The sequence below is a fragment of the Felis catus genome, chromosome D2 (genome assembly GCF_018350175.1).
Source record: "Felis catus isolate Fca126 chromosome D2, F.catus_Fca126_mat1.0, whole genome shotgun sequence".
NCBI classification, from domain to species: domain Eukaryota; kingdom Metazoa; phylum Chordata; class Mammalia; order Carnivora; family Felidae; genus Felis; species Felis catus.
In genome coordinates this window covers 70,953,860-70,970,732 of record NC_058378.1, presented here as the reverse complement: position 1 = coordinate 70,970,732, position 16,873 = coordinate 70,953,860, and the positions used below count along the sequence as shown (strand labels likewise).

Below are 16,873 nucleotides of genomic sequence, written 5' to 3'. Positions count from 1 at the left end.
AAAAAAAAAAATTAAAAAAAAAAAAAAAAAAGAAAACCATGGTTTTTGTCATTCCTAACTGGAATTACTGTATATTTTTTAAAGTTATTTCAAATTTCTATATGTTTATAGTTTAAAAATGGTTTAATATGTCTGTGTTATGAAAGTATCTTCAAGTTACTCATAAAGATAATTTGAGATTTTAGTCCAAAATACAGAGAACATCAGTCATATGCTCTTTTGCATGTATGAAATGGCAAATGTGTTAATATGCCCCCTGCATTCCTCTATGAGGAATTTGGAGAGCTCAGGAAACAGAACCTGGTAAGAAGCGATTCTGGAAGAATCTACCATCAGGGACCTTGTATTTTCAGGATTTTGAATTGTGAGCAATAAAGGAAACAGGTATTAAAACTGGTGTATTTTGTTTTATCCTTTTTAATATTTAGGAAAGTAGATTGTTGAAAGAGGAGGAACTGCGGAGAGAGGAGGTCCAGACCCTGCAAGCGGAACTCACCTGTAGACAAACAGAAGTTAAAGCACTGAGCACCCAGGTCGAAGAACTAAAAGATGAATTAGTCACTCAGAGACGTAAACATGCCTCCAGTGTCAAGGATCTTATCAAACAACTCCAGCAAGGTACCGATTTCTCACCCACTTAGACCTTAATGTTGTTTCTTTTAGTCATTAAGGATTTATAGAAAAAAATCTACTTTGCATCAGGTTCTACCACTTTGATTAGAACTCTGTGTTCTTTTTAATGTATTGATGTTCATAAACCAAATCACTAAACCTCTTATAGTTCCACAAATAGTCTATAACATCCTCTATGTAAAGGGCACTTATTCGCAGAATCCCAAAACGTGACAATTGGGAATGTACCTTAGGGAAGTAGTGTCTAAACTTTTTTGACCACATGCTCCTATCAGTAAAAAGTAGTTAAGCATTTGTTCTCCAATTTATGTATACTTATTTATAAATTTTAAACATGTATTATTCTACATTACAAATGTAAATTTTAAAAGATCAGATGAAATACAAGTATAAATGGAAATTCTAATATTTTCTCCCTATACATGCTATGAGTTGTTTTGTTTAGCGTCTAGGTACCTGTACCTCCCCTCATAGACCTCTTAGAGATCACTGAACCCTAACCCTTCATCTTAGAGGAGACCGAGACCCAGATACGTTCTGAATTACCCGAACACAACAACTAGGACTAGAATCCGGATTTCTTTTCATCTAAAAATTCATGCAGTTATTTGGAGTCTATGCTATATGCTTGGATAAAAGATGAATAAGATATGTGTTCTGACTTCCTAATCTCTACTATTCCTCACTACTTTGTGGTAAAATATGGTAAAATATAGTAATAAGATAAAAGAGTTTTAGCATTTACTTAATATGAATATATTCAGGTATTTGCCTTAAGGATTATTCAGTTTGTTTTTATAGATATAGTTGAAGGGAAATCTTTGGCATCACAGAGATCATCTAAATTCGTCAGGATTCTGAAAGCTAGGTCACTGTACCTAAATGATATCATCATAGTGTTGTCTTTATATATTTTGTATTTGACCTGTACGTTTCTACATATCATTGTATATGAATGACTACTATAGCTCTCCTGTCTGAAGTATGTATTCAAGAAATTTCTCTTGATGTTTAAGCCATTTTTGCCTAAGCGATTTTAGCAATTAAGATCAGAGATAGTGGGGGCGAATGGTCATGAGAATTGTCACAGGCAATCCATTTCTTTTTCCTATAGCACGAAGAAAATTAGATCAGATTGAGAATGGAAACTATGATAAAGAAGTCAGCAGCATGGGGAGTCGTTCTAGTTCATCAGGTAAAAATCTCAGGCTTCAGATGTTACCTAGTGACTGTAAAAAGAAGTAGCTTCTTTGGTGTGTTAAAAGGTATTGATATGCTTTTTTTTTTTTTTTTTTTTTTCCCATTTTGAGTTATAAAAAGTTGTAGCATTTCCAGTTAAATGTTTACATTCTCATCACTGTCCAGGGTTTCAAGTTTGCCACGGGATTCTACCTCCTTTTTTACCTGCTGCTTCTTTATTCTGTGTAACAATTTCCTCATTTTTCAATTTAGATTTGTATCCATCCATATAGAGAGATTGGGTATAATACAGTCTCTCTCTCTCTCTCTCTCTCTCTCTCTCTCTCTCTCTCTCTCTCTCTCTCTCTCCCCCTCTCCCTCTCTCTCCCCCCCCTCTCCCTCTCTCTCCCCCTCCCCCTCTCCCTCTCTCTCCCCCTCCCCCTCCCCCTCCCCCTCTCCCTCTCCCTCTCCCTCTCCCTCTCCCTCTCCCTCTCCCTCTCCTTCTCCCTCTCTCTTTTTTCCTTTTATATTTTAACACCTGAAAACTAATGAAATGATGGTCATTATCAGATTTTTCATATATGTGTATTTTATTTTTTAAAAAATTTTTAACGTTTATTTATTTTTAAGAAAGAGAGACAGTATGAGTGGGGGAGGAGCAGACAGAGAGAGAGAGAGAGAGAGAGAGAGAGACACACACACACACACACACACACACACAGAATCTGAAGCAGGCTCCAGGCTCCGAGCTGTCAGCACAGAGCCTGACGCAGGGCTTGAACTCGCAAACTGTGAGATCATGACCTGAGCCGAAGTCAGATGCTTAATGGACTGAGCCACCCAAGTGCTTTTATATATGTGTATTTTAAAATTTTTTAGCTTTTCTCATGATAAATGTGCCAAAAATTATGATTGATACCATTGTGGAAATGATAATTAGCAAAAAAAAAAATCAGTATATTTGTCATTTTGGAATGCCAGGAACCATGCTAAGCACTTCAAGCATATTATTGACTCTGCAGAATAGTCGTGTGAGGTAAGTGTTATAATTCACATTTTAGAGATGAGGAAACTAAGATTCCGAATGGTTCCATGACTTGCTCCGAATTCACAGCGACAGAACTCTCAGCCTCTAGAGTCCTTTCGTGCCATTACACTACACTCCCTCTCAGGAGTTGCACCTTACAGGGAGAATCAGCTGTTCCAGTAATGGGAAAATCATGTAGTAGAAAGAACATGGGTTTGAAATTACACATACGTATTTAGAACCCGGTCTGTCACTTATTAGTGTGCAACCTCGAATAAGATCTATTCCTTGTCTTCAGTCTACAAAATGGAGTTGAAAAGGCTTATGTTTGTAGTATAAAAAGGATCAGAAGTTTTTCTCAACTGATGTTGGTAAAAATAATAGCTAACACTCAGTGCTTATTATATGCACTGTTCCAGACACTTTCACATACATTAGCTCATTTAAATAAAGATAACAATCCTATGAAGTAAATAATAACATTATTCCCATTTTAAGATGAAATGACCAAGGCACAGAGCTACAAAGTGGAGGAGTGGGATTTGTACCTAAGGAGACTGGCTTCCGAGCTGAACCCACTGGTATATTCTGTCTTCTCTCTCTGTGTCTGCCTTTGGCTCCTCGTTTCGCTTCAGGCTTGTTATTGTGACTTTTTCTGAGTTTCTTGTTTCTCTCTTGCCACTTCCTCATCCTGTTGCTGAGAGACATAATAGGCCCTTTGGTACTTCCGACATCCATGTATTCAATAGCAAGAGCTCAGGCCAGGTAGGACTTGTGTTCTGTGCCCAGCTGTGTTAGAGTGAATATTTGAAAACAGTACTAGAGAAATAATATGTGCTATTAGAGATGACTTTAGACTAAGCACAGCATCTAAACTGATTTTTTTTTTTGTCTTCAGGGTCCCTCAATGCTCGAAGCAGTGCAGAAGATCGATCTCCAGAAAATACTGGGTCATCAGTAGCTGTGGATAACTTTCCAGAAGTAGATAAGGCCATGTTGATTGAGAGGATAGTAAGGCTACAGAAAGCACATGCTCGGAAAAATGAAAAGATAGAATTTATGGAGGATCATATCAAACAATTGGTAGAAGAAATTAGGAAAAAAACAAAGTATGTATTATTATGATAACACATTCTGTGTTTGAAATACCGTTATTTGTATGGTAAAGTTACTGTTTTCAGAACTAATTATAACAAGAGTCCATCTTTCAAAAAATATTTGTTAATTTCCCAGTCTTATATTGATCACTTAACTATGTTCTAGGTTTTGGGAATACAGAAAAACCTAGTTTTTCTGTAAAACAAAGGAAGAAAAAACAGGTCGTTAAGGTGATACAGAGAGTTCAGTGGATGTTGATTTTTCTTTTAAAATTTTTTTAAGTTTATTTATTTTGAGAGAGAGACAATGTGAGCAGGCTAGGGGCAGAGAGAGAGGAAGAGAGAGAAAGAATCCCAAGCAGGCTCTGCACTGTCAATACAGAGCCTGACACGGGGCTTGAACCCACAAAACCGTGAGATCATGACCTGAGCTGAAACGGAGAGTCAGACGCTTAACCAACCTAGCCACCCAGACGCCTCAGATGTTGATTTTTTTTTAAGATACTAAAATAACTTTGCGTTTAAAAAGAATACTCTACTTCACTTTCAGTTTTCATGACTGTGGCTCTAAGAGATAATATGGGGTTGTGGGTTATTGTTCCTGTCGGGTAGGATATAGTGGGTAATTTATTGGGCATCTGCCAAGTACAAGATTCTGTGCCTGTGACTTACGAAATTTCATTGATTTCTTACAACTGAGTAACCTATACGTTAACTGGTGGTGCTCAGGTCAAATTACTAAATGTTCCAGAGTCACCACTCATCTAGTAAGTGACCAAAAGCTGGAGATCTGGGCCCAGCTCTGACTGACTCCAGAGCCTGTGCTGTGCCAGAGTCCTCTTACAAATGTCATATTCTTTTAAGTAAGAGGTTTTATATATGTACCCATGCCTTTTTAATTTTAATTTTGAAATAATTTTAGTCTTAGAGAAAATTTTGCCCATGAATTAAAAAAAAAAAAAAAGGATAAAGTTCTGAGTTTAATAACAGGAAAATAGAAAATGCTAACTAAAAATGGAGCAATAAAGAAATTACTCAAAAGTATTTTGATTAAAGTAATAAAGAAATTGAAAAGCGGTGTTTGTATATCGTTAATATAAATACTATGTTGAACAAAAATGGGATTAAGAAACTACTGAATGAGAAAAGTTCCCTTATTTTCTAGTATATTTCTTTTTAACCTAATAGATACTTGTTTTATGCTAATCATCTTTATGCTTATGATTAGCCAACTCCTGTAAATTCTAATGTTTTTAATTCTGCAAGTATATAACTGACAGTGTCATTTTATTTTACAGAATAATTCAGAGTTACATTTTACGGGAAGAATCAGGCACACTTTCTTCAGAGGCATCTGATTTTAACAAAGTCCATTTAAGTAGACGGGGAGGCATTATGGCATCTTTATATACATCCCATCCAGCTGATAGTGGATTAACATTGGAACTCTCTTTGGAGATCAACAGAAAATTACAGGCTGTTTTAGAGGATACATTACTAAAAAATATTACATTGAAGGTATTTATATTTTTCATTTACTTACCAACCAGCAAGCATGGCGTAATGGGGCCTCTTTCATTGCGTGAGCTCGCATGTAAATGACCAATTCTGTAATGCAAGGTAGCCATTTGACCCAGAGATCAAATTTCTGTATTTTTCTTAATGAAAAAGAAAGAGCAAAACATCAGCTTCACTATTGGACAGACAGTTGTTTATTTTGCAGTGGGCCGCCTCTGACCTGTATTATAGTTAGTTATGATTGATCACTGAGGCTTTAAGATTGAGGTGTGTCTTTTCTAATGTACATTCTAGCTCTACTTTTTGCAGATATTACCTGACCTGACTGTTCTGTTTGTGCTGTTTGGGCCTCCATAGTCAGTAATGGATTTTAAAGAATGTTTTTACTTAATTAATTATTATCATTTTTTAATTTTAGAGAGTGCACAAGCAGGGGAGAGAGGGAGAAAGAGAGAATCTTAGGCAGGCTCTACGTTCAGCACAGAACCTGATGTGGGGCTCAGTCCCATAACCCTGGGATCATGACCTGAGCCAAAATCACTCAGACGCTCAACTGACTGAACCACCCAGGTGTCCCTAAAACAGAACATTTTAAATCTAGTAATAGTTTTGTGCACCAAAATTTACTGTCGCTTCAGTAAAAAAGACAGATTCTGAAATGTATAGGACTCCTTTACTGAAAACCACTGTGCTCCTGGCCAGTGTCACCGAGCAGTTAAGACTCATCCTCACCCTTTTGGTTTCAAAAGTTAAGCAAAAACAGTACAAACTGAATCTTTATACTTATGCTACCTAATAATTCTGTTTTCTTTCCCCCTTTTTCTAACTGGTGAAGGAAAATCTACAAACACTTGGAACAGAAATTGAGCGTCTTATTAAACATCAGCATGAACTTGAACAGAGAACGAAGAAACCCTAACGCAAAGCTCTCATTCACTAAACAGACAAAAGCCACATAAGGAGCAGGTGCCACTGCCCATTATTGTTGGAAACTTTTCCCTGCTTTGTGTGTCAGTAAAAAATTGTTTTGCTTCATCTGTATAAAAAAGTATCCTTTTACAATATGAATGCATTGCTGTGTATACTGTAAGAGCAAAAGCTTTGATGAAATTTGTTTTTGTATAGTGACAGCCTGTCCCTGAATCAGAACAACCGAAATTGCTAATGGTCATACAAAGTGCTGAACATTACTACAAGGGCTTTTGAAAACCCCTTCTCCTTATTTCTTCCTTTTAAAATATATAATGTCAAAAATGATTCAGCTTTTAAAATTCTGCATGAAAGGACACATGTTCATCATTCCGTAATGTGCTGTTTCTCCAACATGAAGAAAACTAAAGTGATAAAGATCATATTTGACCTTCCAGTATCCCATTTGGTTGTGTCACAGGGATGCCAGTGAGTCTCAACTTCTTGTCATTTTAATGGACGCTAATAGGAAAGCCAGCTCTTGGTCGCCAGCAATAATCAGCCATTGAATGCCTCCATCAGGTTTCCTTCTCTGTGCTAGGTACGTTTTGTCAGATTCAAATTGTTTGAGTTCGTAGTTGAGTTTTTTTAGTCTTCAGTTACACAAAATCTGATTTTAAATAACACACTCACTTAGAAAATCTCTGCGGACTTCAGTTGTATTTTAAAATGTGAAATAGATTATTCATTAGAACAGAGAGATGAATAATGAATTCTTTGAAGCTGAAATGCTTTAGTTTTACTGACATCAAGTGTTAAGATGAATGTGTAAGGCTTTTATGAAGAACCAGTTCCCCAGAGAATCCAGCGTATGGCTCTGTTAACCATTTCATTTGAGCACCATGCTTGACCATTGATATAATTGTGTATTCCAGCAGAGTGATCTTACAGTCCCCAAATGTGATGTGTTTCAGTATATTTATTTAAAATACAAAATAATTACATCTCTGTAACCAAGGGAAATTTAGAGCCAAATTTGTGTAGCCTGTTGGATTTTTACAGTATTTATTTAAAATACGCACTTCTATGTCGCCAGTCCATGGTATCGGTCTATGTCGCCAGTCCATGGTATCGGTACTTCTACATCATTGAATTTTGTTCCCTCCTCTTGTAATTTGTCACCTATTATCATTTCTGTGTGTGGTTTTTCACATTTCATTACATTCAGGTCATCTCTACCATAGGATACCTTGGCTGACATGCAGATGTTGCCACAAGTGTCACTCTTGTTTTGGATTTTTACATCCTTTTTTCTCCCCTTAAGAGAAGTAAGCTTTGGGATGATGAAAAAGCCTTTCAGAAGTTATATGGCTCTGAAAGTTGGGCTTACGGTGGCAATGTCCCGTTAATGTGTTTTAACATTTTTTTTTATATCAACATTGTTTAAAAGGATCATATGCTTAATTTTTACTAAGGATTCAATGTAGTGTCTTATTTTTTCTGTGTATCGAGGTGTCTTGTCATCCAAAAACAAAATCTTTTCAGCATGGAAATAGAAGTTCAAAACATTTTTAAAATAGCTGTAACAAGTGTCAGTCTTACCATAATGTGTCTTGTTATTTTTACCAATAATAATTTATCAAAATAAAAGAAGAGGGTGAGTGCAATCAAATCTGAATTATTTTCCCCTTTGTTTCTAGACATACTATTGATATTCCTGTAGACTGCTTAGAGTAGCCAACAAAACTACATTTTTATGGCTGCTTATGTGATAGAGATTCATACACTACAATATTTGTTTTTTCCTTCCAAGACACAAAATATATGAATGGAGGCCAAACAGTGATCAGATCTAGAGTGTCCTATGTCTACACACTTTTTAAGAATATATACGTTTATTACATACAAAAATAAAACATTCCAATATTAACACTTGTGCCACCATTTGGGAAAATTGAATGGTGAAGCAACTTTAGAAGAAAGCTGTCATAAATCATGTTCTGACTTATTGTTACTTACCTCCCCCCCCCCCCCCATAAATATAAGAAACTATGGAAAACTTTTGAAGAGAATGCTTTATCTTCTTTTTTTCCTTCAGGTTCTATTGTATCTTCACTTTCTATTGTGGATTAGAACCAAACAAAGTAATATATGAAAATGTGCATATATCACATCTTTATACGAACTCACAAAAAGCTCCTGGTGTGAGGATTTAGGGATTTAGAGAGTCTTTTACTATAGTGAATATACAGAGAAGAGTGGAGTGTCCAAAAAAGGAAAATGGCCTGAATAAACCTGAGATTTGGGGGAATATTTATTTTAGATGTTCATTATTCATTGTACATATCAAAGGCTACATTGATAGTTAGCACTGCTTTGGTTTCTTTGAACAGGAAATTATTTTGTGTGTGTGTCTTATCTGTATATGCTTACTAGGCCTTCGTTTTGAAGTGAGTTCTTACTGTGGCTCCCTTTTTCGCATACTACTTCCCTTTAGCCTGTTAAGTGTTCAGGATTGAAAACAGTGGGTTTGAGCAAAGAAATGGGTTTGAACTTCGGTATTTTGGTTTTTCTTTTAGCTTTCTATCTTTGACGCCATTTAAAGTGATTTATCTTGAATTATTTTATCAGGCTACCAGCATGTTATTTATTCATTAAAAAAAAAAAAAAAAAAAACACCTGTATTGGAAGTCTGCTATTATGCTATTGCCTGGCACCGTCCAGGGTATTGTGATTTTACTGGTGAACAGACAGGCAGGACTGTTGCTGTCCCCATGGAGCTGAGGTCTAGTGACAATGGCAGGGAAGGCACCAGAAGCAGCTCTTTGAGCCTCTGCAGCTCCCAGCCAGCTGCCGTAGGAAGAGGGTTAATCCAGTTGTGCAAGTAGTGGCCCAGAAGTCTCGCCGTGGCATGAAACTTCGGGAGATGAGTCGTTGCTCTGGGGTAGGCTGAGAGGTCTGCATGTCCTCTGCCATAGTTTGGTGTTTACTTCTTCTTTAGGAAAAAAGAAGAAAAAATCCAAAGAGCATAGACAAGTATTTGATTTTTGCCATTTTAGTAAATTATTAATGCCTACTTGATGCTCATAAAAGTGAATCTAATCATGTTTTCATGCGTGTTCCTAAACTTTGTTTCACAGCATATTCTTTTCTAAAGATTTTCTTCATAAAAGTTTAGATCAAGATTTACCAAGACATTAAAAAACCGTCAATGTTGTAAATGTTACATATATGCTACTGTGGTGAAAATACTTTTCTCAATCATGTTACTCAGTATGGTTAGTTTGCCTTATGAATGTTGACTCTACTAGCCTGTTTTTCGATATCCTTTTTAAAAAACAAAACAATCTTCTTTTGACACTGAGATTGTTCATTTTTAACACCAGTTGGTGGCACTAGACACCTGAAATTTCTCAAGGCTCTGAACAAGAGCAAATAATTGAAAACGTATCCAAACATGAAGAATTTTCAGGAAAATAAATGAAAAATATAATTGTATATTAAAGATGTATTTTCTGGTATGAATTCTTTTTTAAAATGCATATGCCTGTCCATTTTGATGACAATGATAAAACTTGTTTATCTTCCAGAAGTGTGTGTATATATATATATATATATATATATATATATACACATATATATATGTGTGTATATATATGTATATGTATGTGTGTGTGTGCATTGTACAGATAATCTTTAATTTGATTACACTGTTCATTTTGTAAATATGTTTCTGTATAAAATGAAGCTTTTCAAGAGAATTCTATGTATATATTGTACTTATTAAATAGGTAATGCCTGTTTACCAAGTTGTATTTTATAGCATCTTTGATTATTTATTTACATACATCACTTGCTAAACAGACTGATTTCTCCAGACTGTTGGCAAGGCTGATTCAAATTGCTGGAATTTTCTTTTTTAAACTCCACTAGGAGGTTTTGCTTACCACAGTTCTCTTTATTATACCAATTATTATTAGAAGTCAATGAATAGTAAGCAGTTTAAATTGAATGCCAGGTTCTGTTTTAAATTTGTGTTTATATCATTGGTAGCAAAACTTGGCCTTTTACAAAAGGCAAATTTTCACATGCCTGTCTTCACATAGACATTTTCACATGCCTGTGTGAAAATTTCTCATTGAACTGGACGAGCCAGTAATATATTCACAGTTTCCACCAAACTATGTAACTTGCCCAAATTATCTAGCTTTAATAATAAAGCTCTAATATGTTCAATAAAAAGATACGGAAACGGCATTGGCATTAATTTCATGAAGTTAATGTGTGTGTGGTGGGTATTTCACATCACACCGTGTTGTTTTCCATACACTTAAATTATGCCACGGACCTGAATGACTTTACTACTGGAAAGAATCCCCTGAAATCAGGATCCTTGGAATAAAGGGAAAATTAATAGAATAGAGGAAGCTTGCATGATGTCCTCAATGGTCTCTTTTTTGGTAGCCTAGGGATTTGTTTTGTGAGAGAAAGGAATGTATACGTGGAAGAGAATGAGCGAGGGAAAGCAATACTAGCTGTGGGGGGGGGGGGTTGTTTGTTTCTTTGTTTTGGCTTGTAGTTCTTAACTGTCAGTTTGAGCCTCATCAGTGAAGAGATTGGAAAGACCATTCCACTGAACTTCTATCCATGCTGGATTTTTTTCTTTTAAAAAAAAAATTGTTAACGTTTTATTTATTTTTGAAGGAGAGAGAGCATGAGCAGGGGAGGAGCAGAGAGAGAGGAAGACATAGAATTTGAAGCAGGCTCCAGGCTCTAAGCTGTCAGCGCAGAGCCCAATGCGGGGCTTGAACTCACAAACTGAGATCATGACCTGAGCCGAAGTCGGACGCTTAACCGACTGAGCCACCCGGGCTCCCCTTGGGTTTTTTCTTAATAACTCTGCTCCAATCCGTGAATGTAGAATGAGTACACACTTCTTTAGGACCAGAAGCTTAAGAGGATGCCTCTAGTTGACAAATGCCAATGCTGTTTTAATGATTCTCTCTGAGAACAGTGTGACCAGACTTGATGTTCCTGCCCCTGTAGAGATGCACTATTAACCTATGTTATATTTAAGAAACTTAATTTTTTTTTTTAAGCGTGCATTTAAGAAGTATTCTATTTCTGAGGAATTTTCAGCCTTGTTTTACTTTTTGATTGTCCGAAGGCCATGCTGTTGGCTAGACTATCTATCTGCTCCTAATTGCACTCCAAAACACACACACACACACACACACACACACACACACACACACACACACACAAAAGGAATAGGATGTCATTACATTCCAGAGAAGAATCTCTACCATTTAGCACATTGCCAAAGTAGTTCTGTAAATTTAGGACCCACTGAAATAAACAAAACAAAAAACTTACCGATAGTCAACTTCTACTTGCATTAACTTGGGAAATACATTAAATATTAGAATGGCTTTCCACATCATTTCACTATGCAGTTTTTTTGTTCTGTTTTTTTGGTTTTTTTAATGACTAAGGTGCAGGGCAGTAAGTCGTGTGTGTGTGTGTGTGTGTACTCAGCACCCTCCTACTTTGCTTGTTTCAGGAAATACCAGTTAAACTTGCACACTACTTGTTTCTTAGGTTCTTTTTATGAGCTCTGACTAGGTGAGACAACCCCAAATGCCCATCACCCCTGCTGTCCTTCCTCCAGGTCTACCCTGCTTCTGCCCACCCAGACCCCCAGTAGATTCCATCTCCCCCAAAACCAGGTAACCAGGAAACCCTTGCCAAGGGAGGGTGCCGCCTTGGGCTCAGAACTACCTTCTCTCTGGATTTTGTGTTTTGTTCTTGTGAATTTGAGACAAGGTTGGAGGGAGACCCTGCTGGGACAAGCAGGCCAGAAAGAGTCTTTCCCCGGCATCCTGACAGAATTCAGAACTCATTTTCTCATAGAAATCCCATTTTATTTAATTTTTTTTAAGTTTATTTATTTATTTTGGGAGAGAGTGGGGGCAGGGGCAGAGAGAGAGGGAGACAGAGGATCCAAAGTGAGCTCAGTGCTGATGGCAGCCAGCCCGATGCGGGGCTTGAGCTCACGAACCTCGAGATCATGACCTGAGCCAGAGTTGGATGCTCAACTGACTGAGCCCCCCAGGTGCCCCCTAAAATCCTATTTTAAATAGTACTTTACTCGAAGTTTATGTGTAAAGTGGCCTTTGTGTGCTTGCCTGAAATATTTATTACGTTTTTTCTTTACTTTTATGAGGTTCAGTGCCTTCTAAGCTCCAAGGCACCAACTTCCAAAAGAAAGTTGAAGCCGAGGCCGGGAGACAGAGCTCTGTGGCGGGAGGACGTTCCACACGCTCAAGCTCCCGGTGCCCCCTGAGGGATCGGACGATCCAGTCTCACGAAGGGTTATGAAGTTGTCGTGGTCGATCTAGCATCTCGGGTGCCAAATCCCAAGCCATCGAGCACAAATGTCGCCGATGGATTTTACAGATCGGACTCTACTGTGGGGATGACGTAGTTCCACTGCAGCAACCACTGGTCACAGAGCAGAAGAAACTCTTGGCGAGGTTCTGGGCGCTTTCAAAGCCGTGGAGATCACTTGAACACTCCTCCCACGCAGATGATTTGTGGTGGGTTTTTGTTTTTTTAATGTTTATTTGAGAGACAGCATGAGCAGGGAAGGAACAGAGAGAGAGACACAGACTCCGAAGCAGGCTCCAGGCTCCGAGCTGTCAGCACAGAGCCGGACACGGGGCTCGAACTCACAGACCGTGAGATCATGACCTGAGCTGAAGTTGGGTGCTTAATCCACTGAACCACCTGTGCACCCCATGATTTGTGTTTTGATGGAAGTCAGGCTGTTTGCTGTCGCCAATTCAAAGCCGTTACGCTCCACAAGACACACATATAAAGCCATTTTTTCACCATTTCCTAGATTTTCTTCCTGCCTTTGGACTCATTGAATATTTTGTATGAAGCACAGATTCCAGAGAGGAAAGAGCGCTTGAAGGGAGAACATCTAGTCCCAGAATGACCAGACCTTCAGGTTCCACAGACCAGTAAAATTTCAAAAACAGAATTCGGGGCTTGTCGACTTTTATTTTGCTAAGTGAAGATCAAAAAGAATGAGCATTTATCACCATAATATCCTAAAAGACAAGATGATTTACCACTAAAAAAAAAAAAAACAAACCCAAAAAAACCAGTGGTTGAAACATTCAAACTTTGTGCGTAGCCCTTTGAAACACTGTGTGTGTGTGTGTGTGTGTGTGTGTGTGTGTGTGTGTGTGTGTTTCTTGCTGTAGCCCGGGTTGCAAGCCTCTCGGCCACTGCAGCCCCTCAGTAGAAGGTGAGGAAGAAGGCTGGTGAGTGAGTGGAGGTGATCTGCCTGAGGTCACACACTGTCACACACCTTCGGAAGCCTCTTCCACGCAGGCACCGACGACTCTGACGGTGCCCGAAACACAGTTAATCCCCACAGCCTCCTGGTTGCACACGTCCCTGGAACCGAATGAACTCAGGAGGCTCCGAAGGTGGACCGTGTGTGGAATATTGATGTATTGCCTCTCAGATCCCAGTGCATTCTTCAGTATCCGCTCTGTGACAAACCAGAGAATCCCCTCAGCCTTTTCTCCTTTCAAGTGAGCGCGGTGTTAAGTTTCCTCGGTAGAGGGCCATGGCGGCACGTTACCGGAGGAGGAGGCTTCTGGAAGTTTCTGTCAGGGGCTGGAGGTCCGCTGAGGACATCCAGGGGAGCCTGCCCCAGCCATCCCTCTGCAACTTTGCAGCACTTGGTGCTAACCTTTCCGTGGCCTTCTCGACGTGGAAACTGCAGCCCCCACATGGCTACAGACCGTTGTTCGTGGTCCAGAGAGTCACACACAGAATCACCACTGAACGTTCACACCCCTGTTTGCTGACTATTTCCCGGCCAGCGCTGCAGAGGGTAGCCTATTCACTGCTCACCAGCCAACTCCAGACCAGCTCCGGGCTGGCCAAACCAGCTAACCTCTCTGCTACCCGGTGGGCTGAAACCCCTCCAAGTTTGTGCTTCCTCGGGACCTCTCTCTCAGCCTTTGTGTACCACACAGAGTTTCTTATGGTTACTCTTTTATCATAGGTAATAATTCTTTGTATTAAGCTCTGACTTAACCTACTGTGTTGTTTCTCTCTCCTGATTGGCCCAGACTGCTACTAAGGTGAGAGTGACCTAAGTCGTTCAACCTCCTGCAAAGGCACAAAGATAAGACTTTGATCTTTGACACTCAGAAACTGAATGTTTAACCAACTAAAAGTATCATTTCTTCTCATTGTGTTATTTAACAATTCATACAGTATCATTATGCGCAAAGCACCATGGGAGGTAAGACGAATTCCCTACTTGGGACAAGGCGGCAAGAGCCCAGCACCCTATGATGGCATGGATGGTGGTGGGAAAGGACCAGATTTGTGCCGGAAGAGACAGCGTCATCTGAGGAGGACCCTCATGGATGTCGCAAGTGAACTTACGGAAGGAAAGCTGGACGGGACGCCCCGATGGAAGAAGCCTCCATGCCATTTGCTCAGGGCAGTCTGGGTGTGCCAGCGGTGGTAACAGAAGACGTGTAGAAGAAATAGCTAGTGGTTCTATTTGGCTCAAGCTTGGTCTGGACCATGTTTTTAGCACAAAAAGGCGGAGTCTATTTTGCAATGGCAACCTTTATGTTCAGCAAGCAATGGTAAGACCCATAGACACGGAAGAGATCTTCGGAAGTTATCCAACAGCATCCAGGCGGTGAACAGCCTTGAATGCCACACACAGAAACTGACTACTGGGTTTGCCAGAAAAGTTGCTTCAATAGAAGACCACAGGCTGGTGTCCCATCCACACAAGTATATTGACTATCTGGTCATTATATTAACAACAACAACAACAACAAAAACAAAACCCTTTTATTGAGCTATAGCCATAAGGCTTCCAGAAAAGTCTACATGTCCTGAGTATACAGTTTAATAAATTGTTATAAACTGAACACAGCTGTGGAACCAACACCCAGTGCTTTCTTTGTCCCGATTGGATCCCGACCGACACACCCCAAACCCCTCCTCGTGCTCTCAGTCATTACCCATCCTGGAAGGATGAGAGTTCTCTTAATTTCTAGTAACATTGACTTATTTTACCTCACTTTTTGTGACTCGATAGAAGATGGACTGATATAGTAGTGTCCTTGTGAGTCAGCAGTTTGTTTGTAAGCATCATCCCCGCTGTCAGGTATTATCGTGGGTCATTAATTCCCTTTGCTCTATAGTATTTCATTGTGTGGATAGATCACCGTTTATCCATCTAATACTGATGAGCTTTGGGGGAGTTTCTAGCTGGGGGCCTACTTGGAGAAACAAAGCTGCTCTACAGCATTCTGTACACGTTTATGGCAAAGCGAATGGATGTGTATTTAGTGCACGTATGCCTAGATACACAAACGTCTACTTTTGGTAGAAACTACTGGACGTTCCCAGAGTGGTTGTACCATTTGGACACCCACTAGCTGTGCATGAGAGTTCCCGTGGCTCTATTCTATATCCTAGCAAACGAGGGGACACTGCCATGTGTGGGCTCATCAGAGTGGGTGATTCGGCAGATGAAGTCTCTGAAAACCATGTTCTTAAGAAATGATTGGAAAGAATAAGGTCTTTTTAAACCTGGACAGGGAAGATTTTGTGGGAGGTAAGAGCACTGTCTCCAGAGAGCTAAAGAGTTGCCAGGTAAAAAGGGATGGGACTGGTCTCTAGGGATCCAACACAAAACAGCAATCCTGCTGGATTCAGGGACCTTCCCAGGACTTATCACTGGTAGGTAGGGCAGTACGTAATTCCAAGTTGGCCTGTCTTCAAAACCCATATCCTATTTTTTTAATGCCCAAATATCAGTTTTATTTTTTTAAACAAAGTAATACCAACATATAAAAATTGTATATATGTAAGGTGTATAACTTGATGCTTCGATATATGTATACGTTGTAAAAGCATCACCCTAATCAAACTAAATAGCTTACCCATCACGACATGGTTGTCGTGTGTGTGTGTGTGTGTGTGTGTGTGTGTGTATGAGAGAGAGAGAGAGAGAGAGAGAGAGAGGTTTAAGATCTATCCTCTTAGCAAATTCCAACTATACAATATGGTTAACTATTGTCCCTATGCTATACATGGCGATTATCTCATCAGAACTTATTCATCCTGAATAACGGAAATTTTGCACCTTTTTTTCTTTTTTAAAAATATTTATTCTTGAGAGAGAGCATGAGTGGGGGAAAGGCAGAGAGAGAAGGGGACAGGGGATCCGAAGCGGGCTTCACACTGACAGCCGAGAGCCTGATGCGGGGCTCGAACTCACGAACTTTGAGATCATGACGTGAGCTGAAGTTGGATGCTTAACCGACTGGGCCACCCGGGCACCCCGCAGCTTTGCGCCCTTTGGCCAATATCTCCTCATTTCCTTCTCCCTGCCTGCCGCTGGCAACCATCACTTTAGACTCCACGTGGAAGTGGAGTCATGCGGTATTTT

At 39.4% G+C, this 16,873-nt stretch overlaps 1 protein-coding gene across 2 annotated transcripts in view; it reads left to right on the top strand.

Annotated features, from left to right (window-relative positions):
* CCDC186 (coiled-coil domain containing 186) overlaps window positions 1-10,620 on the top strand; it is a 53,781-nt gene extending 43,161 nt beyond the window's left edge. For both annotated transcript variants that reach the window (XM_019813837.3, XM_003994418.6), the window contains exons 12-16: window positions 429-618; window positions 1,748-1,828; window positions 3,738-3,948; window positions 5,235-5,454; window positions 6,290-10,620. In XM_019813837.3, the coding sequence (XP_019669396.1) occupies window positions 429-618; window positions 1,748-1,828; window positions 3,738-3,948; window positions 5,235-5,454; window positions 6,290-6,373 (786 nt within the window). In that variant the 3' untranslated portion in view covers window positions 6,374-10,620. The remainder of the gene's footprint in view (window positions 1-428; window positions 619-1,747; window positions 1,829-3,737; window positions 3,949-5,234; window positions 5,455-6,289) is intronic.
* Window positions 10,621-16,873: the final 6,253 nt, after the last annotated feature.